This window comes from Parasteatoda tepidariorum, chromosome X1, assembly GCF_043381705.1.
Source record: "Parasteatoda tepidariorum isolate YZ-2023 chromosome X1, CAS_Ptep_4.0, whole genome shotgun sequence".
Classification (NCBI taxonomy): Eukaryota; Metazoa; Arthropoda; class Arachnida; order Araneae; family Theridiidae; genus Parasteatoda; species Parasteatoda tepidariorum.
The window spans coordinates 10,479,070-10,505,314 of record NC_092214.1 but is presented as its reverse complement, the minus strand read 5'-3'; the positions used below and the strand labels follow the sequence as shown (position 1 = coordinate 10,505,314).

Genomic DNA, 26,245 nt, shown 5'->3' with positions numbered 1-26,245 from the left:
ACATTATGTATGCTTGTCCTTCAGAGCTAGAACACCATCGACCGGTATATACGCTAAATAGATCTTATTTTTTCTTAATTTAACTTTTTAAAAACTGTCTAGGTGTTACTTACTTAGCATAAAATTGGGTTTATATGGCAATTTTTCTTAAAAGAGGGGGGAAAACTGAACCTAGGTGTTCCAGCAGAAAGACTGCAGCAATTTCTAAAATGAGAATTCTTCTGATACCGATCCACACTACGCATCAGTCAAGAAAACTACTAACGGTTACAGTTAAATTAAAGAATTCTAAATTTAAAAAACTTGAGTCAATAAAAGGTTAAATTTCACTGTTGTTAGAAATGAAAAAAAGTTCGATTTAACGAATTATTTCAATTAGTTAAAAATTTATCTAAAGTGAGATGCGACAATAATTTTAAAAAATTCCAAAAAAAAGTCTAAAACTCATTCTTCTTTCATATAATGCAAATTTGTAATCGAAAATTAAAGTTTTTGAAGCTCTTTTAAAAGTTTGACAGTTTGAGTCCACAGTTTGAGTGTACCAAACTCATATGCACACCATTTATTTCTGAAAAATATTTACTTTATTTTAAAAGTGAAAAATATTTGAAATATTTCAAACATTGTTTTTATTTTTAATTACAAATTTATTGATTAGATTTTTTAGCACTATGTAAAAATCATAAAAATCAATTGATAACCCTAAATTTATGCATACTTTTGTGAACATAACGAATGCAGTGGCGGAATAATTTCTGAAATATTTCTCTTCTTTTCTTCATATTGGTATTTTGTGCCATTTTAATATCTATCATATAGAGCACTGGCTAGAAATGGTCAAAACTTATCTCAACAGTTATCTTATGGCCAGAAGTGGCAAAAAAAATTCTCAAACATTCACCTTGTTTTTGGTTAAAATTTGTCATAACTTGTATCAACTGTTCAACCTATTAGAGAAGAAATTGTAAAAACTTAACAAAATATTTGCTAAAAAATATTTGCTAATTTCATAGAACGTGTTTAAATAAATTTTTCCATTAGTTACAAAATAATATGTAATATAATTTTAATCGTATAAACATCTAAATGTATTTATACTATCCAAAATGATCCTTTTGTTCATAAAACGTATTAAAAATAAGTGTTTTTAGATTATATCAGGACAATATGTTTGTCCAAATAACTTTGCTGGCAGTCCTGTTGTTGAAATAGAAATAACTGGAATTCCAACTGATTGTAATCGCTTCAAGACTAAATTAGTTCAGAGAAATTCAGCAAATCCTATATGGCATGAAGTATTAAGTTTTCGAGTAAGTATTTTCTTTGTTTGTTTACCAGCCGTTTAATTTTAACCCTTTAACCCACGTGTATTTAATTTTCTGGTATATTTTTGATGTCAAAATTAGAAATTATATATATATACATATCTGCGTGTGTGACCAAAATCAAGAGAGCGTCGACTTTCACCTTTGAATGTCAACTATCACATAGTCGTTTTGGTGAATGTCCAAAATATTTGTTATATCCGATTTGATATTAATTTATTAGTGGATATTATTGCATCTATTCGATATTTTAATATCTGCCGAGAATAGATTAGAAGAAGCATAAATGTTTGGAGTACCAGTTAAATGCATATCGGGCAGTGGCACCTAACTTTTAAAAAAAAGTGTATTACACGAGCGAGTGTATTACAATAGTTGACTCGTTTTGTATTCTATCAATGTATGTTCAATTGATCCAGTTGTTCTAGAGATAATCGTCTGTAAATTTTCTTCATTTCTTGCACCAGTGTCATTTTGAAAAACAATGGATATTTTTCTTGTTAACTAAAAAAAATAAAATGGAAAAAAATAATTTTTTTAAAATTAATCAGAAATCTTCCGAAAAAAATAATTCACTTAAAACATAAAAAATTTCTATGTTCAATTAAAATAGCATATTCTTCATTTTAAACAAAATGTTTATTTTAAATCCTCTGTAATTATATTCAAATGTCATCCCTACAATATTCAAAAGAATATGAAATTTTTCAAAAAAAATTGATTAACAAATAAAATAGAATGCAGTTTTTAAAATATACTGCCTATTTATTCTTATTACAAATGGTTTTTTTTTAACAATTTCGAAACAAAAGAGCAAATAGCTTAATAAAAACAGGCTATTTAAATAAAAAATTGTAGTACAACAACTTTAATCATTATTTAGAATTTTAACTGAAAAATTTATTGAAGTAGCATTTTTTACAACGTGTGCAAAGCAGCAAATAAAAGCAAAACTTTTCCTATTTTTAAATTTGCTTACAATTTTTACTTCATTTTCAGTTTACTACGAGAATAAATTTGTTTTTAAAAATATGTTTATTAAGTTTTATAAAAACAAAGAAAATTTCCTTTCTGAATTGTAATTAACTATGTCAATAAATTACAGGTAACATTTGTTGAGCTTGCTTTTCTTCGTTTCGTTGTCATGGATATGGGATCCAATCATTTGACAGCTCAGAGAGTTATACCTTTATCCAAACTTAAACAGGGTAATATTTTTAGTTATATTAACGTATTTAATACATTTTCTTATTCATACTTCATAGACTATATATGACAGTGGCATTGATTCATGTACACTCATCAAAAAATAAGTGGATTACGCTGAATAAATTTTGATCTAATAATTGGATCTTTACGTCCTAGGACTTAATGGTTCGAGGGGTTGCCCTCAAATATGCTGTTTCTGAAATTTTTCCGAATTTTTTCTGAAAATTTTAAAGCAATAACTTAATAATTAATTTAAAACTGATCCAAAAGTGTTGTTTAATTTAATTAAGTTATAGCAAAAAAATAAGAGAAAAAAAATAGCTTTTTATAAAAACGTCCATATTTTCATAAATGTTTATGCCAGATTTACGAAATTTTGTGTAATTATTGCATATTTATTTAAGAAATATTTACCCCGACCTGCCCCAATTTAGGGCATACAGGTAGTAATTATTGCATATATTAACCAAAATAATTGTTACAAGTTACGAACTTATTGCTATTTTTTTTTTTGACATAGTAGGTTTAAAAACACTATTTACCGTTTGTAATTTATTGTCAGTCCCTCAAAACTCTCAAAGCTTTAAACTTTATTGATATATATGAAAAATCGCACGATATAAATATTTTTGATTTTATAAAATGATTCCTTAAGTATTTCTTGAGAAATAGAAAAAAAATTATTAATATAGAAGTGTTTCCATTATTTGTCCACCCCCTGTAGAACAGAATTACATGAAAGGACACCATTCATGTGAAAGCTTTCCATTGAATAACTGTTAAAACCAAAAAAGAAAAATTATTTGTAACATTTACAAATACATTTGGGCCCTAGAATATCTAATTAAAAAATATTTAATTACTCTAAAAATAGAAATATTAAAAAAAATTTCAAACAGAATTGCGCAGAACAGTAAATATAGACTTATCTTCTATATTTCATATATTTGATCTTCGAGAAACAAACAATACTTTTGTTTTATGAAACAGTAATACACAGAAAAGCTCTGACATGAATGCATGCTAGGAGTTCTTTAAAGAAGCTCAGTATTGCATTCCTGTTTCTTTGGTTTTAATTTTAATTAAAATTCTTTAATGTGTTTATAAATTTAATATTACATGCTAATAATTATAATACTTTCAATACATAATAGTCTGAAGTATAACACCATAATCAATTATAATACTTTCAATACATAATGGTCTGAAGTATAACACCATAATTTGGATCAATTTTTCTTACTGTAGAATATTTTTTGAAGTGCATGACAAAATTCATGCTCAAAAAAATCATTTTGATAGACAAGCGTATGATATATTTTCCGAAAATGTATCATTTCCTTCATAAAAGAAAAAAAAAGTTAAGACTGATCTATATATAATGCATAATGTATCATTACCTTCGAAATGTATCATGTCCTTTGTAAAAAAAAAAGTTAAAATTTATCTCTACGTAATGTATATTCTCACATTTAGGTTATCGTCACTTGAGACTAAGAAGTCCACAAAATCAACCATTACCAATATCTACTCTTTTTATTTATTCCACGTGGGAAGAAGAAGGTCTTAATATACCAGAGAAGGATGCCACTGGCCCACCATCGAAGGTTTTTATCATTTTCATTATTTACAAATTAGTATTAATATTTATCATTTCTATTTGCCTAACTAATACGTTGCTTAATTCCATGCATTGATTTATACGTCATCATCAATCGCAGTTTAAAATTGAAATTTTAGCAAACTTTTATAAAATTGTAATTATTGTAAATTGTAAAGTAAATAATTTACGTTGCAAAATTTGGCTATGCATCACAACACTTTTGCCACTGAGAGTTTTTGTTTTCTTTTTCCTTTTTTTCAAAATAAAGGGTCAGATTTTTAATTTTTTTAAAGAAAGTGACTGCAACTTTGATAATAAAAGAAAGCTTTGAACAATTCAGCTTGAAAGATTTCTTTATTAAAAAAATATTATTATACCGAAATTATTATATTTCTATTCCATGTATTTCCTAGCATAAACATCAAGTCTGCATTTTTATGGGACAGTATAGCGATTTTTCACTTTTTTAGCCTTTACCAGTGAAGAGAAAAATGTTTTTCCTCGTCGTATTTGACGTTGTACCTGATCAACCAAACACAATACTTAAAATTACTCAAGAAAGCACAACAAGAGACGTTTTAATTCAGGTAAGATAATATTCTTACTTTCATTATTTTCAAGGATAGTAATTTATCGTTTAAATGTCATTTCAATTTCCATCTTTTAAAATGACATCAAATGTGTTTGTCAAAGATTTCTGATGAATAACTTTTGATCTAACAATCGGGTTTTCATGTTCTAAGGTATAGCGCGAGGAGTAGACCGTTAAAATATATTAACTAATTAGAGAAATAGATAATTTGAGATAGAAAATCAGACAGAATCTCCTCTATGTACACACCTTCCAATGAGGTAACCTAGTCGCGATGGCTGGTCATTATGACTGGTCGATATGGCTGGTTGATATGAACCCGGTCCAGTGTACACCTCCTTGATGTGTGCCTATGCTGTATCTGCGAGAACTTCAGTACAGCGAGGGAAGAAGATAAGTACATCCAAGGTCTAACAAAGGTCTTATGAGCACCAGGACAAAATTTATTGAGGTTCCCATCCTCAAAACACAAAAGGCCTCATCTTCATATTTTGTAGAATGTTTGAAGATCCTTTGTAGTTTTTATACAAATATAAAGAAATCATCTGCCTTTTTCTTTTGAAAAACATTAGTAAAAATTTTATTTTTTGTATTAACTTTCGTGGGGGCTCTTAGCCATTCCGGGGCTCGGGACAATTGTGCCCCTCTTGAGTGCAGTCTTGAGTACATCACATATAAATTACATGCATAATTTTCTTATACAATGGAAATGTCTACTACATTTTGATTGAATTTCTAGTATTTCATAATTTTCCATAGAGTTAACACGTGTATCCGGTTTTACCCTGCTACTGGGTAAATTTGATATATGAGTGGTTTGACTTTTCTTAGAAAAAATCTTTTACATAAAAAGGATTACATCTGAGAGTTTTTAAGAATGATATATTGTATACAACTATACAATAATATCTTAGTTAAATCAGATAGTTTCTAAGTCGAACAGTTTAGCTCCAGCAGGCCTTTGAATCTTAACTACCTGGTATTAACCTACTTTCCACTATATTTCGGTAGCCTTATCTTTTTTTTCTTATTTTCTTATAAAAATTGAATGGAGTGTAGTTGTTTTTAAATATGTTTCATCTTAATTAATGTTTGTACTTTAAATGACGCTTGACCGTTAATAAAACATATTTTTCTGAGTATATTTTTTAAAAAATCATTTAAAAAAAAATATGTTTTGCTGTGTCTTATAAAAGTATGATTTGGTTAAGCCTCATTTTTCTAAACTGATTTCGTTTAGATATATGTTTGTCCAACTCTGATAATTGAGTGATTTATTAGGCACTAAGTAAACGTAATAGTACAGATAGTGTGGAAGATTTTGTATTAATTGAAGAAGTACAATCTGGTTGGGAAAAGAAAAGTACTGGAAAAAGCCGTCGCATTCTTGATATGAACGAAAGACCGCTGGAAGCACAAGCAAAATGGAAAGGAGAAGGCCGATTTATTTTGAAGAAGTTGACGGACGTAAGTTTTTGTCTATTACAAAACATTCATGTTCATTCATTTCATTTTCATGTACATTCATTTGTTCAATCTCAATGAGTAGCTGGTAGTTAGTGGTCTTTTAACACCAAAAATGGTGTCAACTACTTAACACCAAAAGTGCAGTTCTGCAACTTAACTGGTGTAAAAAATTAAGAGAATTTGCAGACTCTATAACTACTGGACCGATTTTAATGAAATTTGATCTGTACATATGTTGATACAATACAAAACAAATTCAACAATTGTAATACAGTTGCATGATCGTGCGTAACAGGTCAGCAGTTTTAGAACTAACAAAAAAAAATGGGTTAATAGGGACCCCTCTTACAGACCTTGCGGCGTGATTTCATGCTTAAGATAAAGAAGTTTATCGCTTCTTGTGGCAATTTCATGCCTTCCGACTTCAATGAGTGTTACGCACAATCATGCGTGTGTATTACAATTGTTGAATGGTTGTTTGTTTTGTATTGTATCAATGTATGCACATATCAAATTTCATTAAAATCAGTCCTGTAGTTCTAGAGATAAAGTCTGCAAATTCTCTTAATTTTTTACACCAGTGTATTTCTTTGCAATACCTTGTGCAAAGCAGTAGTCGGAAAAAGCTACATAATTTGTGTAGTTTACTACATTTGCAACTATTTTGCTACAAAATTTGTAGCGACTACTTCTCTACTTTAAGAAATCGAACTTTGTTGGAGAAATTGATTTGCGCATTATGTTCAAAATGGTTTTGAATAAATTAAAATTGACTTATATTAAGCATGAATTATTTAGAAATATTTATTCATTTTTACATGAGCCATTTTGTTGTTCTGAAACATTTTTTTTTCTATTTTAATTGATTTAGTCTTCAACTTTTTATGCCCTTCTTGACAGTGAATATTTAATTTAGGAAATGCTAGGAAATTATCCTATAATTGCAATTTCGTTAAGTGCGTGTTTAATGTTCTTTTATTTCCTTTCTTTGAAATAACACTGATTTACTAGTGTACATTCGCATGTGAAAGTGTAACTAAAGTGATAAATTGTCTATTATTTATAATGGTTAACTTAAATATTAGTTATATGTGACTCTATATACCCAATATTTGTTAACTCACAGAACTGGGGCATTTGAAATTGCTTTCTTTGACAGACCCGCGAAGATTTGTAGTCATCAAATTCGAAAAGTTGTTGCGTTGGAACCCTGTTCATATACTAAACGAACATAAAAGTAGTCAAAGTCAAATCTCTACAATCTCACTAATGGCCAGAAAAGAAATTAATGAAATACTTAATACCTAGTTTTTATTTGAGGAAAGAAAATCTTACTCCCACTTGCTTATTTTATTTTTTTTCTTCTTAATCCTGGAACAGATATACTTCACAACGCGAATTGATAAATTTACACAAATAGTAATTTGGAAACATTTGCTACTATTTTTCATTTATTTCATAAATTTGAGTCACCCTACTGTACTAATTAGTAGGTTTTCATGCAATGAAAAGCAGCAGTGTGAGTGATGCTTGCATAAACCAGTTACTACCAATGCCAAAAAATATCCCATTTTTTATGCCAAATGTTCGTTTGTCTTTGTAGACGACCTCCTTTAATTCACACAATTTTCGGGGGTTATTTTTCTAAGCTAAATCGAATGCAATGAAAAATTAATAGGTTTCTTCAGAAATATTGCGTTTTTGCGTCAAGTTTGTTCAGAAATAGTGGGTCAAAATAAGCATACTCTGAAACAGTTACAGCTAACTGTTATACATATTTCAGGAGATATCATCAAGGAACTCATTCGAAAGGTGTTTCTCCCTCTTTTATTATATCAGAAACAAAGATTGGTGTAGTCAAACACTCTTTTAAAATACTTGGTATTAGTCACCATTTTTGAAATTCAGTCAAACTAAAATATAGAATTACTGTAAGATATGATACACATAAGAATCAGTAAAGTTATTTTTTTGCGATGAAGTAAGAATCATTAATTTAAGGCGCATATACAGTCCCTGGACAAGACGCACTCTAGGATTCTACGTAAAATCTTAATTATCAGGTGGTACTATACAGCTTTATTGTTTTTTTGGGACTCAAACCGGTTTGCACTTGTTTACGTTCGTGTATCAATTTGTTAATTTAAGCGCTATATAATATAAATTAGACTATAGAATATTTAATATATCAAGTATTATATTGTAATAATTAGATCAAATTATTTGACGCGCTGTAGTTTTTAAATAATGACATGTTTTGCACGAGTTTATAGGCAATATTTTTCTATTTAAGCATACATGTTATTCGGGAGATACTTCCTATTTGTATTTATTTTTAGCATATTACATTACAATGTTGATACACGAACGTAAACAAGTGCAAACCGGTTTCAGTCGCGTAAAAACAATAAAGGTGTATAGTATCACCTGATAATTAAGATTTTACATAGAATAGTCTAAGAATTTGGCCAGACACTGTATATGCAGTCATTTTTAAAATAGAGTTAGTTTGTTAATCAATCATACACTCACATAGCACAGAGAGAACGTTAAAATGAATTCAAACCAGAAGCGAATAGAAATTGATTATGATAAAATTATTGAATACAATCGCAGATTTATGTAAATCTTTTTATAAGTGGATCTTTTTCATACGTACCAGCATTTTATAACAGTTTACTTCTGATTCTTTGAAATAGGCAGAGTAAGGGCGAAAAAAATTTTATCTTCCTCTCGCGCTCGATAGTAAATAATCAAAATTTTTCATCTAATGCAGGGATGGGCAAACTACGGCCCGCGGGTCAACTGTGGCCCTCTGGAAGGTTTTTTCCGGCTCGCGGATAGAATTTTTATTTGCCGATCAGTGGCAAATATAAACAATATACATCCATTTTCTTGTCGACTATGTTTAAAATTATTTCTGTTTTTACTTTTTCAATAAAGTACTGATGAAGTATTTGCTTTCTCTATTTTTGTTCCACAAAACATAAATTGATGGAAGTAGTTAGCTCAGACAGCTTCAATTGGTAAAATGTTGAAAGCAGAAGTTCTTTATAGAATAGCCGTAGATTGACTCCAACTAGCGCTTGTCTCTCTCGAGGAGCTGACTTATGGAATCTAATATAGGTAAATTGCACTTCACATTTGGCAGACTGCGCATTTTCCGCTCCAAAGAGCGGACAATCTAACAATCATCTGAAGCGCTGTCTTATAGATCTCGCCTAAAAGTTTCTCCCCTACCTGAATGATTGAGGAGGTGGGCGGAGGAGCTCTATTGAAAAACCGCACCTGTTCCTGTAGATGATTACTCGCCAAATTTTTATGATGCCAATGACGATAAAGGGTCTCAAATGGAAAACCGATTTCCCTCCGTTTTGAGAGACATAGTTGATTAATTCTTCCTTTAGTGGGAGAGTGAAACTTGTGGAATTTTTCGGATACGCAAGGGATTTTTAGGGATTTGAGTTAAAACATTACACGACATTTCCGAGTGTTTTTTTATGGGTACCGTTCAAATGACAAGGGGGGGGGTGTACTCCGATGCTAACTTTTTGAAGATTATCTATACATATCGTGTGTCTTCGTGCATTTTTTATACTTAAATTTGAAGGGCATACTGCATTGCATTATCCGATTGAAAATGCTGGGAATAATCAAACTGTAGCATTTGCTTTTTTATTTTTTTTTTGAAACCTCAAAATGATAGTAAAAAATAATCAGTATACCACAATGATAGTTATTTATGGAATTCAAGTGAAGATGCTACCGTTCATAAAAAGGTGCTTTATGAATAGTAACATGATATTACCATAAAAGATGCTTTATGATTAAAATTTTCTTACTATGTNTTTAGTTCGCAAGTCTGTATCACGGCTTGAATATCAATACATAGAAATAGTTTCAATCATTATCCCATAAAATCTTGAGAAAAATAATTATTTTTTCTAATTATGTTTTTACGGTGCAGTTACTATATTATGTTAAATTCTTATATGTGTTGCATTTTCAAACCTCATTCATACAGACGATAAATTTTATGGTTTAAAATTATTAATCATAATAGTAATAACATTATGATCGATTTCATTAAATTTAATTGACGTAATAATTGTACTCAATGAAAAATTAGATTTGAACTACAATTAAAAAAATTCTTAAAGATTTCAAATATTTATTTAATGCGATTGTTAATAACGACTTCCAATGCTTAAAAAAAATGTTCTGATAATTGAAATTTTATAGTTTATTTAAAATTGCAGAAACACTACATAAATCTATTTCACTTCGCTAGACAAGATAAGCTATTCATGAAATGGTGGTAAGTCAAGGTCAAGCTTCTTTCATTCTTAGAAAATTTTCCCTCTGATAGCTGAGACTTTTTCCCTCTCATGACTAAGACTTCGATTATACACTTGCGGACAGGAAAAATCCTTCTTCATACCAGGAGAAATAGTAACCTTGTTATAAGAAAAGCGCCAAGAGAAATAAACTATATCATGCCAAGAAAGTATTAAGCCAAGCCCGTTCTAGGGGGGCTTTTTAACGCACCTGAAAGCAATTATCCTTATCTTGACAGCTTAACTTTAGGCGAGGTCTACAATGAACCATCTGAAGCAGTCGTTTCTAAATACTATTCCAAAGTTTTACAAATCATTACCAAAAGCTAGTTTCCGAAATTTAATATTTCTTGCTCAGAAAATCAGTGCATGTTTGCTTAATCTTATATATGTGAGCAAGAGTTTTCAACTATGAACCTTAGAAAAAATCATTTCAGAAGTAGACTAACAGCAAAGCAGTTAGCCTTGTTCCTTAAAATAAGCATATCTCACTTCCAACCTTAATGCAAGGAACTTTTAGAAATGAAATCGCAATTTCCTTCATCTCACTAAATATTTAAATTAAAACTTGCATATCACCTTTTTTTCTTAAATTTTGAAGTTTTTACGTGGCCCACCAAACATTTTTTTTTTCTTGATTTTTGGCCCCTCGACCAAAAAAGTTTGCCCATCCCTGATCTAATGATTTCCATAAATTCACTAACATAGGAAAAAATAATTCATTAATGGAGTAAATGCGTATGATTTTTGGTGCAAAATTTTTCCAATTAGTATAATAACTACACCCTTAAAAGTGAGTATGAATGCGGGATACGGTATTAACTTAAAATAAAGCATTCATTCACAGAATTCAACACCTAAGTTAGATAGGTATTGCACCACAGTTTTTGTTATATTCAGCAAAATGAGCTCAGTTTTTTTGAAAAATTGTAAAAATGTGCATTAAAAACAACCCAATATTTTATTGTGAGATTAACAAGTAAAGTGAATGTAATTCGCCTAGGATCCGAGTACTAGAGCATGGATGAGCACTCTCTGTGGAACGATACATAAGGTGAGTAGTAATATTTCATTCTTTGATATGAAGTCATTATTCTGGCTTTGGTTACAGTTCTGTGTTTCTAGGTATCTAGTGGAAATGAAATTCAGGGCTGGACAGATGGTAAAGAAGTTTTTTTAGTTTGCATTTACAACGTAGCTCCTGATCAACCTTATGCTGTTTTAAAAGCACCTGTTACAAGTACGGCTCAGGATATTATAGCGCAGGTAAAGGTTTAGTGGATAGCTTTAGAATGCTTACAAAATATTCTCCCGATTTAAGTTATTTTCGTATGCCTCTTTTCTTACGAACATTTTGCTTTTTTCGAGTTAAACCTATTTTTAGCCACTATGCTATTCTGAAAATAGCGCCAAAAGACAGTTTGAAAAAAAAAGCCACAGTTTTGTAAAACTTAAAATCGTTTGTTATCTAACATTTCAATATTTAAGAAGTTATTTTAACATTATAGTATCTGGACTTGTAGAAATTTTCAAAAATTGAGAATTATTCATTGATTTTGATAATTTCTATCTAGGTGGAAAAATCTCGCTAAATTGGCGACTATTAAATGAGTTCAGCTGTTTTTAAGATATTCAAATTAATTGTCTGTTTGAGAACCAGAATAATTCATTAGGTTTCCCATGCCTCAAGTATAAGGCACTTAAATTATGGGTTTTTTTTTCTTTTTTTTTTTTTTTTTAAGTTTTCTTGGTGAAAGAGCTCAGCGTGTTGAAGATTTTTTAAAATAGATTTTTTTAGGTATGATGTATTAGATGAAATATTTTTAAGCTTTTTGTCTAAACTTTTAAAGATTAACTAAATCTGTTGTAAACTTATCTTAAGTTGTTTTTATTAAAAATAAAATATAAATCCATTTTTTCCTCCTTTTTTGCTAAAATGTCACTTAAGTGATATCGTTTGTGTACATTATACTCTTGAAAATTATGAAAAATATATATTAACACTAATTGTTATCTATTCATAGACTGATGGATGTTCATTTCTAAGCAAATTATGCCATTTTTGCCCTTGACACAATCTATAATCACGGTATGATCAAATACTTAGACCTTAACATAGTCATATGCTATACTGGAGAAGTTAAATTTTTTTACAGATTTAGATAAAAATTAGCTTAAAACTTAAGTTATTACTTAGTATTTAACTTAATACTTAAGTTAAATACTTAAGTTACTGTAAGTTATTCTTAGATGAGGGATAGTCTTTCAATCAAAAATATTTTTAGATGAGGGATAGTCTTTCAATGTAAGTGTTTCTTAGATGAGAGATAGTGTTTTAGTGTAAGTTATTCTTAGATGAGGAATATTGTTTCAATGTAAGTTCTTCTTAGATGAGGAATATTGTTTCAATGTAAGTGTTTCTTAGATGAGAGATAGTGTTTTAGTATAAGTTATTCTTAGATGAGGAATAATTAATTTCTTTCTTCTAGGCTCTGATGAAAGCGAGACGCATTGAGAATCCAAATGAATTTGTTTTACTTGAAGTGCGGCCAGGGTCAGAAGGACGGGTGTTAGAAGATTCTGAGAATGTATTCTTAGTACAACAGAAATGGAAAAGCAAGGAATGGTTTGATATGAAAGAAAAAGAACAGGTAATAATCTCTACTTCTTAAGTGTCAAGAATCACTATCAAAATATGTCGAATGAATAGTGAGAAAACTCTTTTACAATAATCTTTTAAAAGGACGCCATACAACGGAACAAAATTTTCCTCCTTTATTTCTAATTTAAAATTTGAAGTTTAGTTTTAAATACTGAAAAGAAGTTTCAAATACTGAAAAGAAAATTATAAAATATACAAAGGAAAATAAATTATTAGGAGATCGGTGAAGTTCTCTATGAATAATTTGTTTGCATTTTAATATATTGAAGTATTTTTTTCAGTAACTGAAACTGTGACTTACTCTAGGACTTCTGCTGATTTACTTCAGCAACTATGACTTACTCTAGGTTTGCCTACTTTATCTTTCTTTTGAATTTTAAATTAGTAATGAAGGAGAAACGAAAATTTTCTTACGCGATATGGCGTCCTTTTAAGAGGGTGTTATAACCTTTTGCTTACGGCTGCTACAATATGTGGACCAGAATAACATAATCATGATCAGCGCCGTAAGCAAAAGGTTAAATCAAAACTTTTCAGCAAAAAATATAAATTTGACATCAAAATTTTGTTGATACCTCAAAAACTTACAAAGTTATTAATTTTTATTCTAAATCACTGTCCGACTAGCCAAAACTCTTTTTTCTTAAAATCAATATTTTGAGCTTTCGTGTAAGATATTTGTACAGTATCAGACTATCGCCGGTGGCTACACCCGGTGGCAGAGTGGTAGCGCTTCGCCCTCCCGTGCCACAGGTCCTGGGTTCGATCCTCGGGCCGGGCGAAGTTGTCTCAGCCTTCAATCCCTTCAGTGGGTCGATAAATGAGTACCAAGCATGCTTGGGAACTAAACACTGGGGGTTCCGCGTTCAGCTGACCACCTGACCGGAACATCTGCACCTGCACCCCAGAGCCCAAGGTCAGGAAAACTGAGAAGGGCACAGTAGGCCTTGGCCCTCTATGGGCTGTCGTGCCACTGAGTACAGTTTTTTTTTTCAGACTATCGCAGCTACAGCCTAAAATTTTGTGTATGCTTAAGTTACAACGATGGATTTATTCGATTAAAGTAAATTTTACGATTTCGAGTAATATTATAATATTAATTAATTTATATAAAACGATTAGTTTTAAAAAAGTCAAGTTTGATAATTTTAAAAAGTTTAAAAAAATATTTAGTTTCATAATATATCTATGAATTTAATTCAATAAGTTGTTGTAAAAACAGGTAGTTCTAAACATTTTAAAGCATTTTGCGCTGTGCGCAAAATGATGGTAACCGTTAAAATGAAGTAGATATATTTAAAATTTTTGAATCTGTAAGAAATAATTAATTTTCAAAATTTTATAACTCGAGAATATCTATTTATATATATGTTCCTACTTATAGATATTTATTGATATTTCTAAAAGAATCTAAATTTTAATAATCTTTTTTTAAACGAGACCCCTTTACGTCTCCTTCTTATCTTCAGCAATCAAACAAGTTTTGATATTTTCAGCCCTCCCTACGTCATTAGGGATTTTGATAGCTTTTTCCTATTTTCAACGCTGAAATAGTAGTTTTCGTATTTTTGACATTATTTTTAAAAAGTTTTTTTTAACAAAATATACTAATAGCGGTAATTTCTTCTAATAGTGAACTGTAAACGATATATTTAAACTTTTTATCGTTAAGGAAAAAGTAATAATCATATTTTTTTAAGCAAGCCGACTTTTCCGGCAAATATTGCCCAGTATCGAATTTACAGTCCAGCAGAGAAATGAAACATCTGATTTCAAAATTAGAAAGGCTGATTGAGGAATAAAATAAATGGCATTAGATTTACAAAATCTGTCAATATTGATACAAAAATTTTGTAAATTAGTTACAAAATTAGCCAACAAATGGCGCATATCCTCATTGAAAAGAGCGACCAGTTTTAGCGTTGAAACCGGATTAGGAGGTACCGTATTATTGTCGTACCGGATAAAAAGGAACTATGTACTCTGTGTGAAACATCGGTATCTGGTATACTAAAATAGATTTCAGGCATTTATATTCTTTTCGAGATCTCTGTAAACTGTTTAACACGAAAAGTCCAGTATTTTCCCTCTCTCACGATAGATTTTACCAGTAGATAAACTAATTAAACCACATCCCACAGCTCATTTGACAAAGCACTACTCAACCAAAACATAACTCTAGTGTCCATAACCTAACGAAAAGATCAACGGAAATTGTCATTACCTAACGAAAAGTCTAAATTTCATGTCCAGTCAAATTTCCTTTTTAGAATTTTGAAAACCATTCTAGTTGTAAATGGTTTTAAAACCGCAAAAGTAAAAAATATTCTTAACTTCGCAGTTAATTGGATAAAAAAAGATCTACTGGTTCTGTAATTTTCGGATAAATTTCTAAGAGTGTGTGCATTAAATTCTTTTTGATAGGTTATCATAACTTTTACACATTATATATATTATTAATAATTATAAAAGATATTATTATATCTTTTACTCAGAAGTTCTTCTTTCTCATGATGAATAAATTTTGTTTTTAGCTAAAACACGATAAAATCGTTAAAAAGAAATCTGCTTTCAGCAAATTCAGACATTCAGAAAGAGGTAAGACAATTTTCTTAACTGTTATTTTTAATTATTGGAAATAAAAATCAGCACTAATTTTTAATTTAAAAATCTGAAACTGCAGTTTGTATGCATATAACTGAATCTCACATATATCTCCAAATTGTTTATTAAAAATATCAATTATTAGTGAAATGGTTCTGTTACTTTTTATTTCAGGCTTAAAATGTTATTTATATTTCTGTTTTAAAAAAGTAACTGGTTGATACAAAAAAAAAATTGTTTAAAGCGATTTTCTTCCTGACCCTAGACAAAACTTTTTTTCTAGCACAAAGAGGCCGCTAAAATATAACATAAGTCTGTTTTTTAACAACTTTGGATACCTCATTTGTTAGTAAGTAGCTCGAATAAATGATGTAAATTTACCTTAAACAAAATTTACGATTTAATTCATCTCAAATTATTTTGAAACACTTAAAATAAATTTTTTTAGACTTTTCGTTTCCCACTTCTTTTAAATTTCAATTTCAACTTCTTACGAGTTTGATTTCTTCCAAATCCTTTTTTTCTTTCTTTTTCTGCATTTAAAAGACTGAAAACAAGTAGAATTTATCAAGGCATTGCATACAACACTCCATCCCCCTTGTTAATAAAACTAAGCAAATCGCAAACCCTTTCACGCCCTCAAGAGGTTAAAAAACAAAATCGAGTTTAAATATATACAAAATAAGCCCAAAATAAGACAATTTAAACATTATAAATCATTCGTATTCGCCACTAATTACCGTTTTAATTGAAATACCCCTTGTCTTGAAAGGATGATTTGGCAAAAACGAGTCAGTAGAAAATAGCAAATAAAACTTTATTTTCACAATAAATACCTTCTGAAGCAATTTTTTTCAAAACAATGATATAAAAAGTGATCTATTTTTACTTTATTTTAAAACCGTCGTTAAACAGTCGACCCAATTTCGGTTTACGGCTACTAGTGTTCAACTCCGCAGACTTGTAATTTTGAACTCAATTCAGAAGACAAAGGAACGTTTGTGAAAAATGTAAGGGAGGCACTGTTTACAAAAGGCCAGGAGCTATATTCTGTTCATCGAGAACTGATAGCGTAAGCAATCGAAAAGATTTGCTGTTTATCGCCAATATTCTGCCGCTTTCTCGCTTAGTCGGGGAGGGATTCTTTTCATATTGATTATTATTCAAATTAGTGCTATTTGTCATGATCTTAGCACCAATCAGCCAGCTAAAGATAATATTTACTTTGCTTAATTTCATTGTCATTTCTTGTTGAGCAGAGTATAGAGTCAATGATTGGGGGTATTTGAAAATGCCAACAGAGCAATTTAATCGAAACGACCCTGTAAATATTCTTGTGGAGTTATTCTGTTGCCCGACAACACTAGATCACATACAGCTAAGACAATAAAGGAGCTTTGGTAATTATATCCTACACTGTTGAAAATTCCGAACCACGTTGCACCATAAATCGGTATTCATTGGCTGGCTGCATAAATGGAGCTCATTTTTACCAAATTTTGGTATTTTTACAACTTCAAATATCAATAGAAGGTTGCACCAAAAGTAGGTGTTTTGAACAAACAAAACACCGATTTTTATTCTTTCTTTTATAAAAGCGGGGGAAGATTGCACCATAATTAGGAGTTTTAAAAGATCTCAAATGCCAAGGTTGCTATTTACCCTAACAAAATTATTTATCGTAAGTAGGTTATTTTATGATATACCTTATGGTGAAGGTAGGTTCAGGGTGCCATAGATATGTTGAGATGGTGGAATATTAAGGTGTGGGTGGAAGCTTGTACAGTATAGTGGGCCAGTTGAGGAATATTAACAAATTGAAGATTGTGAAGAAAACAGAAGATGATGAAAATTAACAGTTGAACCGGATCAGAATTAATAAAAAGCTTTTATTTCATATAGTTGCAGAGCTCGAGATACAAGATATAAATAATATTCAAAGGAATTTCAGTTGAATAAGTTTTGCATAACAATATTAAAATAGGACAGGCCATGGGAGACAAATCCCCACGACCTGCCTAATTAAGAGCCAAATTAAAAAAGTACGTGTAATTTGTTCCCAACGGACACCGAAGCATGGGTAGGAGATCCAAAATTGGCGAATTAACAAAATATAGCCAAAACAAAGCCAACCAGCATATCAATATTGGGGCTGAAATAATACCTTGGCGATCACGAGTCGCCAACAAATTTATGAGAATTATTACAACCATGCAACTGAAACATTTTTGCGGTTAGAAATTAGAATTAAAAAGTTATAAATAGATTTTTGTTTTGATTAGAGGCGACAGTGAATTAATAAGTCTGCATTAGTAATGAAATAAAAAGTATCCGTTACATTGATCTATAAGAGAAGGATATATATTATATGTTCATGTTCGTTTTTAAAAGGATAAGTCTTTGATTTATTTTAAATGTAATTCTATTAATAAAAGAAAGCTTAAGTAATGAAAGATATTTTAAAAGATAGAAAATAAATATGTAATGCCAATTGTGGCATCACATACCTCTAACCATTTTATGCAACCAACTAAATTTAAAGAAGTAACTTAAAAGAAATGAAGTTTAATTAATGCAAATAAAACATTTGCCTATCGAAATTAGTTGATACTTGAAACAACATGCATGAGTCGTCACGATACACCGAATCCGAGTTGTAAAGAAAACAAGGCGCCGTAAACATATATCGTTCAGTTTACAGTCACCGTCAGTTTTGTGCCTTTTACCAAATTTTGGTGCAGTCAGTTGCAGCGTGGAAGTATTCCTCGATCATACTTCACAATTTATGGTGTAACTAGAATAAAATGATCTTTCATTTAATTAAACTTTGGGATAATGAGAAACTTTGCACCAAATACTGGTAAAAAAGATTTACCGAGTTTTTTTTTACAGTGTATTATGGCTATTATTATTCATTGAATAGGAATTCTGAAATTAACATTTAAATTAGGTGATTTTTCTCGTATCCAGTGATTGGCCCGAACAGCAACAAATTTAGTTATCAAACGCAAAGGGAAACTGATCATAAGCCTTTGACGCAGATTTTTTATTAAACATATTTTCATTATTTTGAATTAATTTAGGTCAAAATAAATTTAAAAAATATTATATTTAGCAATTTAATAATTTATTGTTATGAAATACGATATGTCTTTTTCTGTGTTGAAGGTAAAATCTTCTAAGAAAATCTTTTTTTCAAATTTGAAGTTATTTATATTTAAAAGAACTGTTATTCATTGTTGATTTTTTTTTAATTTTCAAAATCAATTATTGACAGATTTTTCAATATGAATGAAAAATAAAACATTTTCAAACTATTGTTCTTTATATTTTAGTATAAATATGGATTCCAATAATCTAAATAGATGTTTTTAGTAACTATTGCACTATTTTTATAATTAAAAAGTACTAAAATATATTTTTGCTTGTAATTAGAGAGTCAGAAAATAAAATGTATAAAAGGAACATCGGCGTACCATCTGCGTCAATGAGTTAACTACTGTTGACATTACTTTTGATATTGTATTTATTGAAATAGACTGGTTATTAATTGACAGTATAAATTGATTTATCAATTTCTAACCTAAGAATACACTGCAGTTTTTCTACAGAACTGAAGTAGTTTTTCTAGATTCAGCTGCAGATTTTCTGCAAAAACACTGCAGTTATTTTGAAGCTAATGTGAAGTAAACTATCAGTAATTTATTTCCAAAAAACTTTTAGCTACTGTCTACAAAATTACTGTACTTTAAGTGAAGTCACTTTAATATCATAAATTTAAAAAAAAAACTGAAGCATTAAATTCGTAGTTATTCTGCAGTAAATTTGAAGTAATTATGCAGACAATGTTTCAGAAGAATATTTTTTGATGAATCTGCAGAAAAACTACAGTTACTTTGTATTGTTGTAAAATTGAAAGAGTTTGATGTCTTCAATCTTGCTTTCCTCGTTAGTAAATCAACTTTTTATAATCTTTACGTCTTTTTTAATGATATATTAATATCTTATATTGAGTTAAAAATTCTGAACATATATATTAATAACGGAGATAACGTACACTGTCTATATTCATAAAAGAAAAATTCATAAAATACATACTTGATTTAATGGTAATTATTGATAGTTCAGAAGGCGTCGAAAACTTTTAAGTAAACTTTTGACACAATTCAATTAGTTTAAAATATGTCTAAAATTAAGTATTTAAATATTTCTGTATTTTAGTCATTTTATTACTAATTTTATTTTTATTAATTTTCATTATTTATTTTTGACTTAATAAAGCTGATTTTGCCCAAAGTTTATGGTAAAAACAATATCAAAGTAAAGGTAAGTAGTTAATGTTAATTAGTTAATTTTTTTTATTCGAATTCTTACTAAACTAGGATTATTGCCGAACAAAAATTATACTTATTTTATCTAATCAAAACGAATTTTTCGTTTGGATTTTAAACAAATTTATATCTAAAGAGATTGCAAAATTGAATTTTAAACTGGATTTCAGCTTCAAACCTCTCCTTCAATAATTTATTAATTTCAGTCTGTTCTTGATTAATCTTGATTTGTCTTAAATTAATTTAAAACAATATGCCTTCTTTATTACTTGAAAATAAAGCTTTTTAAATTAAGCAAATAATTTTGTTTGAAAAAAATAACTCATAGTATTTTCAATTCAACCTAAATGAACATAAGAGTTATAGAACTGCTTACTTTAAAAACTCGTTTAGAGCTTCTTGCTTTTAAAAATTAAACTTAAAAGAAAAGTTACAAAACTTAGGGAGAAAGATACTCAAATCTACATTGTTAGGAATTTTTGGCAAAAAAGGGTTAAATAATAATTCATTTAATTGTTATTCTACAGTGTACCGTTTAGATTACCATAAAATGACGCTATTCAAACTCTGAGAAAATTTATTAACTGTGTTTTCACCTAATATGATTAAACCAACAAAAACTTTATCCGTGCCAAGACGGCATTTAGTTCCTTACTTGTGAGAGGGATAATCAGTCAATCTCACGTCAGACAGGTTGGGAGTTCGAAACCCAGGATTCAATGTGGTGACATATTCACAACATAAACGTTTCACGAGTGTTATACTCCCTAATTTATACATCTGATCATGAAAATAGATCAAATTTCGAAACAAAAACTACAGTTTTTCCGATACGATGGGTGGTACCACTAAATACTGACATTTCTGTACATTTACTGTAAAAAGTTTGAGGTTGGTACTTCTACAAAACTACTGCAGTTTACAAACTGCAGTAATTTTGTAGTGTTTCCACTTCTGTAGCGGAATTGGCCAAATCACCAATGTATTCGAATTGCTTTTTTTCTTTCTAGATTTTCTGCAGTTTATTTTTAGCTGGGTTCTGATTAAACATATTTGTAAGTAAAGGTAAAAAATAATTTTATTTTCTATAATTTATTTTAGCATCAAGTAGTGGATTCCACTCTTCTTGGAGACAAGTACACAGTGAAGGAGAGGATGATTATAGAGAAAGTGTGAAAAGATTTTCGTTAAAAAAACTTAAAACTTGGAGATGACATAAAAAGTGAATGTTCCTATGAGCACAAAATAGCACAGCTTCTTCCACAGAAACTTGTAGAAACAACGCACCACCTATTTATTTTATAAAATATCACAGACAAAGTATAGTAATCATAGTAAAACACAAAGTTTATACATGTAACAACAGAATTTTTTGTACTTTTAAGTCTCCAAAGGAGAATCTTTAAATAGAAAGTATATTTCATAAGCTGTCCTAAAAGGGAAATCTAAAAATTAACATATCAAAAATGTAAAACAATTTTATATTTAAGTGTACATTTTGTTAAAATAATTTTTTCATCTTTATAAATTCGTCATTTCAAAGTTTGAAACATTTTTAAGCCTTTTTTCATAACAGAATTGAAAGACTTGGGGACAATAACGACACCTTTTCAAATGCGCCATTTTCCTTAATATTGTTTTCAGATAAGTACGTTTTGATATTCTGGTATTTCCACCAGATGGCAGCACAATACACCGAAACATCTTATTTGCAACATTAAATTGATTTTCCTGAATTTCCTCCAGATGGCAGCATAATACACCGAAACATCTTGTTTGCAACATTGAATTTTTTTCCTCATTGAAACACTCTTTAAAGAAAACTTAATATTGCGCGACTTAATATTTTGTTGTCCCAAGTCCTGCAATCAAAGGATTTTAATTTTATAATTCTGTAAGAAGGGAATAAACCACGAGACATTGATTATAAGGCAGATATGAGTAAACAATTTAGTAAATTATAAATTAAGTGATAATTATTTACATATTTTCAGTTACAACTTAAAACAAAAGTTCATAAATAAATATTTGTTTTTGAGATGTGATTTTAAAAAATCGTCCGAAATTTCCAACTTGTAATTGTGATCACTTGTATTTAACTTTTATATTTCTTCGAGGGTTAAATCAAGAAAAAAGTTATTGTTAAGAATGAAGTTCTGTAGTGTGTACTGGATATATATTCTTACAATACATATATTTAACTCTGAAAATAATGTTGTGTGTGTAAATAATATTGTTTATATAAGCTTAATATCCTCTATTAATTAAGGAAATACTTTAGATCTCGTAATATAATTTATTTAATGCATGAAAGACTTGAGACGGTAGTTTACAAACAATAATGGAACTGACTATTTTAAAAACAGGCTGTTCCCAAATGACTACCTTTTAGAATCCTTGTCAAAAAACATATGTAAAAATGTATATACATTACGAATTAATATTTAAGTGATGGAAATTCAACGACCTTATTTAATGTCGCTGTTGAGGGAACCGGGACTACAAAATATTAAAGCCTATTTGATTAAGAAAGCAATCGAAAAGGTTTTAATGTTTTGTAGCCCACATTCTTTAATAATAATTCTCCACATGTCAGCAACGTTTTTTTTCTTGACTTAAATATTAATTTGTGACCTGATATTTTATTTTTGATTCTAAAGTCTATATCAAGAGTGGTCATTTAAGAACACCTTGTGTATTTAGTGCTTAAAAACTGCAAATGGGAGAATATTTAAAAACTTTCCTTCAGTTCCTTTTTTTGTAAATTTTTCATTGAAATTTAACTGTTTATACCTCATAAATTGATTATTAATTAAAGATTATTTAAATAATTAATTAATTTATTAATTTAAATAATTAATTAATTTATAAAAAACTAAAATTATTCCTGGTAAAAAATACATTCAGCTCACAAACAGTAAAACAATTCAAATGAGTTATACCAGTTATTTTTAAGACATTATTATATAATTTAATTTAAAACGTTGACTTTTTTCACAAATTATTTTTAGTAACAAAATGTTTCTACTTGCATGTGAGAAAAAATAATTAATTTAAAAATAAAAACCAAAAATATTAATAAAAAAAGAGGCGTTATAACAGATATAAATAACGAATTTGAACTTTTAATGCATTGTCGATAAATTATTTTGTCATATAAAATTCATTACCACAAAAGTATTAAATTGTGCCAAATTACATTTTTGAGCATTTTTTTACAAAATAAAAATAAATTTATTTCATATCTGATTTTTATAAATAAATTGCGTAAATTTTATCATATGTTTTCAATGTCATGAGAAATATTATTGCTTTACCTCTTTCCCTAAAAATACGCATAAATTTATAGTAAATAAAATTTTTAATAATGCCCAAAAATATATTTTTAAAAATGAACATCAATTCAATGATTTACAATTTTATATATTTTTATATATTTTTTATATGTTATTATATATTTTTTTTCAAAAATATTTACAATGATTTATAGTTTCTCTTATTTATTCAGTGACATAATTTTTAATTTTATACTGTAGGAGTAAAGTTTATAGATTTTAATTGATTCTGAAAACATCTGCATATAAAACAAGAAATTATTAAAACAATTGTAAATCACAAAATTTTTTTAAAAAATTTGCACATAATCTTTCATTTAAATTGCATGAATTTTAAAAAAAAAACAAATATAACTATTAATGTTGTGAGTAAATGAAAAATAAGCATCAATTTAAAAAGTGATTTTAAAATATTTCACTTTATATAAGTTTATTTACTTTTAAACACAGTTTGGTGAATTTGTTGTAAAGAAAATAAGTTGTTTACTACAAACTTATTAATAAATATGTTTTAAATATTAAGCATCTTGTTGTTGTGGGTGCAAATGTATACTTTTTTAATTGTGAATAAAACTTCTCAAGAATAAATTCTTGAGATTTGAATGTTAAATATTGTATTTGTGGCATGAAGAAAAATTTCAATGAAATAATCATCAAAATATTCCGAATAAAATTTTATATATTTAAAAAGTTTTGTGTCTCAATACACAATTATATAAAACAATATCATTTAATAGATGTTGCAGTTTCTCAGTTCTATACAAATACTTAAATTACGTTTTCTCATAAACACTGTCCAAAGCATTCGGTGGCCATCTAACGATGATTTTAAATCTTAACTCAACTAATATTAAACTTAAAAAACTTTAAATCAACTAATATTTATTTAGGAGAAGAAAAACATTTTATAGACATGATATTATTTTAAAACAAGTAGTTTAGTTTAAAATATTTAATTATAAAAATGAATAGGTTTGTAGGAAGAAAAATATTTTATGGACATTATGATATTATTTATAAGCAAATTTACTTATCAGATATTAGGATGCTTAAATTCTACCAATATTCTTTCTACATACGAAAGATAATACAAACACTTTATCGTACATTATTCTTTTTTACCATACATTAATTTTCATTTACATAAAATATAGATTAAGATTTTTTGAGAATTATATATAGTCTTCTTCTTCTAGTGAAATAGGGTATTTTTTATCCTTCAAGTGATTACAGTCCTCATTTTAAGAACATCTAATCGAGGAATTCTCCCTTGTAATCCACATCTACATGCCACTACACATGTCTTATACTCTTTGTAAATAGAATAGTGTCTCAAGGTTGCACAATTTTCCCACACTCCACACTTTTCCCCTCTCCGTTTCGATGGTAACGGAAAATCATTTTATTTCTCCACGGCAGAACGTTTCAGTTCGAAGTGGAAATATATTAAAAATCACCAAGATTTGGGGATGCCATGGTAACGAAGAGGAGAAAAGTGTAGAGAGTGGGAAAATCACGTAAACTTGAAGAGCATAATTCCTTACCGAGAGAAAATGAATTATGTGTCTCTGTGGGAGAACTGTATATTAAATTAAAAAGGAAATATTTGAGTTTCCAAGTCTCTAACATATTTTGATTATATAGTTATATTCTACTGATATAGTTATATTCTACTTGATATAGTTATATTCTACTGTGGACAGAGAAAATAAGCTATAATGATAATTATTGAAAAATATTTATGCTATATAGTAACTTTAAGAAATAATCCTTATTCTTATTACAAAGTTTTTAATTCTTATTTTAAAGTTATAAAACTATTTAAGTGAAATTACATAAATCAAAACGCACTTTTGCAATAAGAAAAAAAAATTGTCTTCCATTTATTTTTTAAACTTTCCGACATCTTTCATAAAGCATGCAGGCTTATGAAAGAATTATTATAAAACAAATAACCAACGGCTATTTACATCGATTTTCAGAAAAAATAACTAAAATATAGAATATTAACTAACAATCCTAGTTATTTAAACAGCTGTTTTGTTATTTACTCAAAAAGTAGAAAATTAATTAATTCTCTTGGCTTTTAGATTTCTGAAAAACTTTGGTCCGTATATTTTAATACCTTTAGCGTTTTAAAGGTAAGTTTATCATAATATTTCATTAATAATCATAATAAATAATTTTATGCATTTTATAACTTAAACAAAAATTTCATCTTGCATTTAAATACTTAAACAATAGCATTCTCAATTTTGAAGGAGAAATTTTTAGTTTAGTTATGTTTTAATTTATTGGTAGTGTTTTCATTTTGAATTAGTTGTAGATTCTGTTTGATGTAACAAAACCCTCAAAACACCAGCAATTCTATTATATTTCAGAAATAGAACTTTAACTATAGTGCACTGAAATATGCACGATTTAAAGTGTGAATAAATTAGTTGCAAAAATAAAAAATTTGCACTTTAAAAGCAAAATAATAATAATTATAATAATTTTTATTAAAACTTTCGATTTTTTGGGTTGCTATTTTTACATCAATTTTAGCCCTTATGAGTATCGTTATCGCATCGTTTACCAGCTTAAGATGACAATGTACATTCATGACAATGTACAATGTACTAATCATGACAATGTACATTGAATTTTTACTGCTTGTTTTCATCACTTCATATTTGCTTCTTTGTTAACTTTGGAATGTGTTCGAAAATATTGTCATTTTAAAACTTTTGTTTGACTCAAGCACTTGCTTAAAATTTGTTAACACTCAGTTTACATAC

General features: G+C 28.6%; 1 protein-coding gene across 1 annotated transcript in view; it reads left to right on the top strand.

Annotated features, from left to right (window-relative positions):
- The window catches only part of LOC107439832 (1-phosphatidylinositol 4,5-bisphosphate phosphodiesterase epsilon-1), a gene marked incomplete in the record, with an annotated part of 220,854 nt that extends 199,257 nt beyond the window's left edge, over positions 1-21,597 (top strand). The window contains 10 exon segments of the mRNA XM_071187233.1: positions 1,152-1,310; positions 2,431-2,533; positions 4,011-4,141; positions 4,608-4,724; positions 6,011-6,196; positions 11,537-11,587; positions 11,659-11,799; positions 13,023-13,184; positions 15,730-15,793; positions 21,232-21,597. Of these exon segments, the coding sequence (XP_071043334.1) occupies positions 1,152-1,310; positions 2,431-2,533; positions 4,011-4,141; positions 4,608-4,724; positions 6,011-6,196; positions 11,537-11,587; positions 11,659-11,799; positions 13,023-13,184; positions 15,730-15,793; positions 21,232-21,344 (1,227 nt within the window).
- Positions 21,598-26,245: the final 4,648 nt, after the last annotated feature.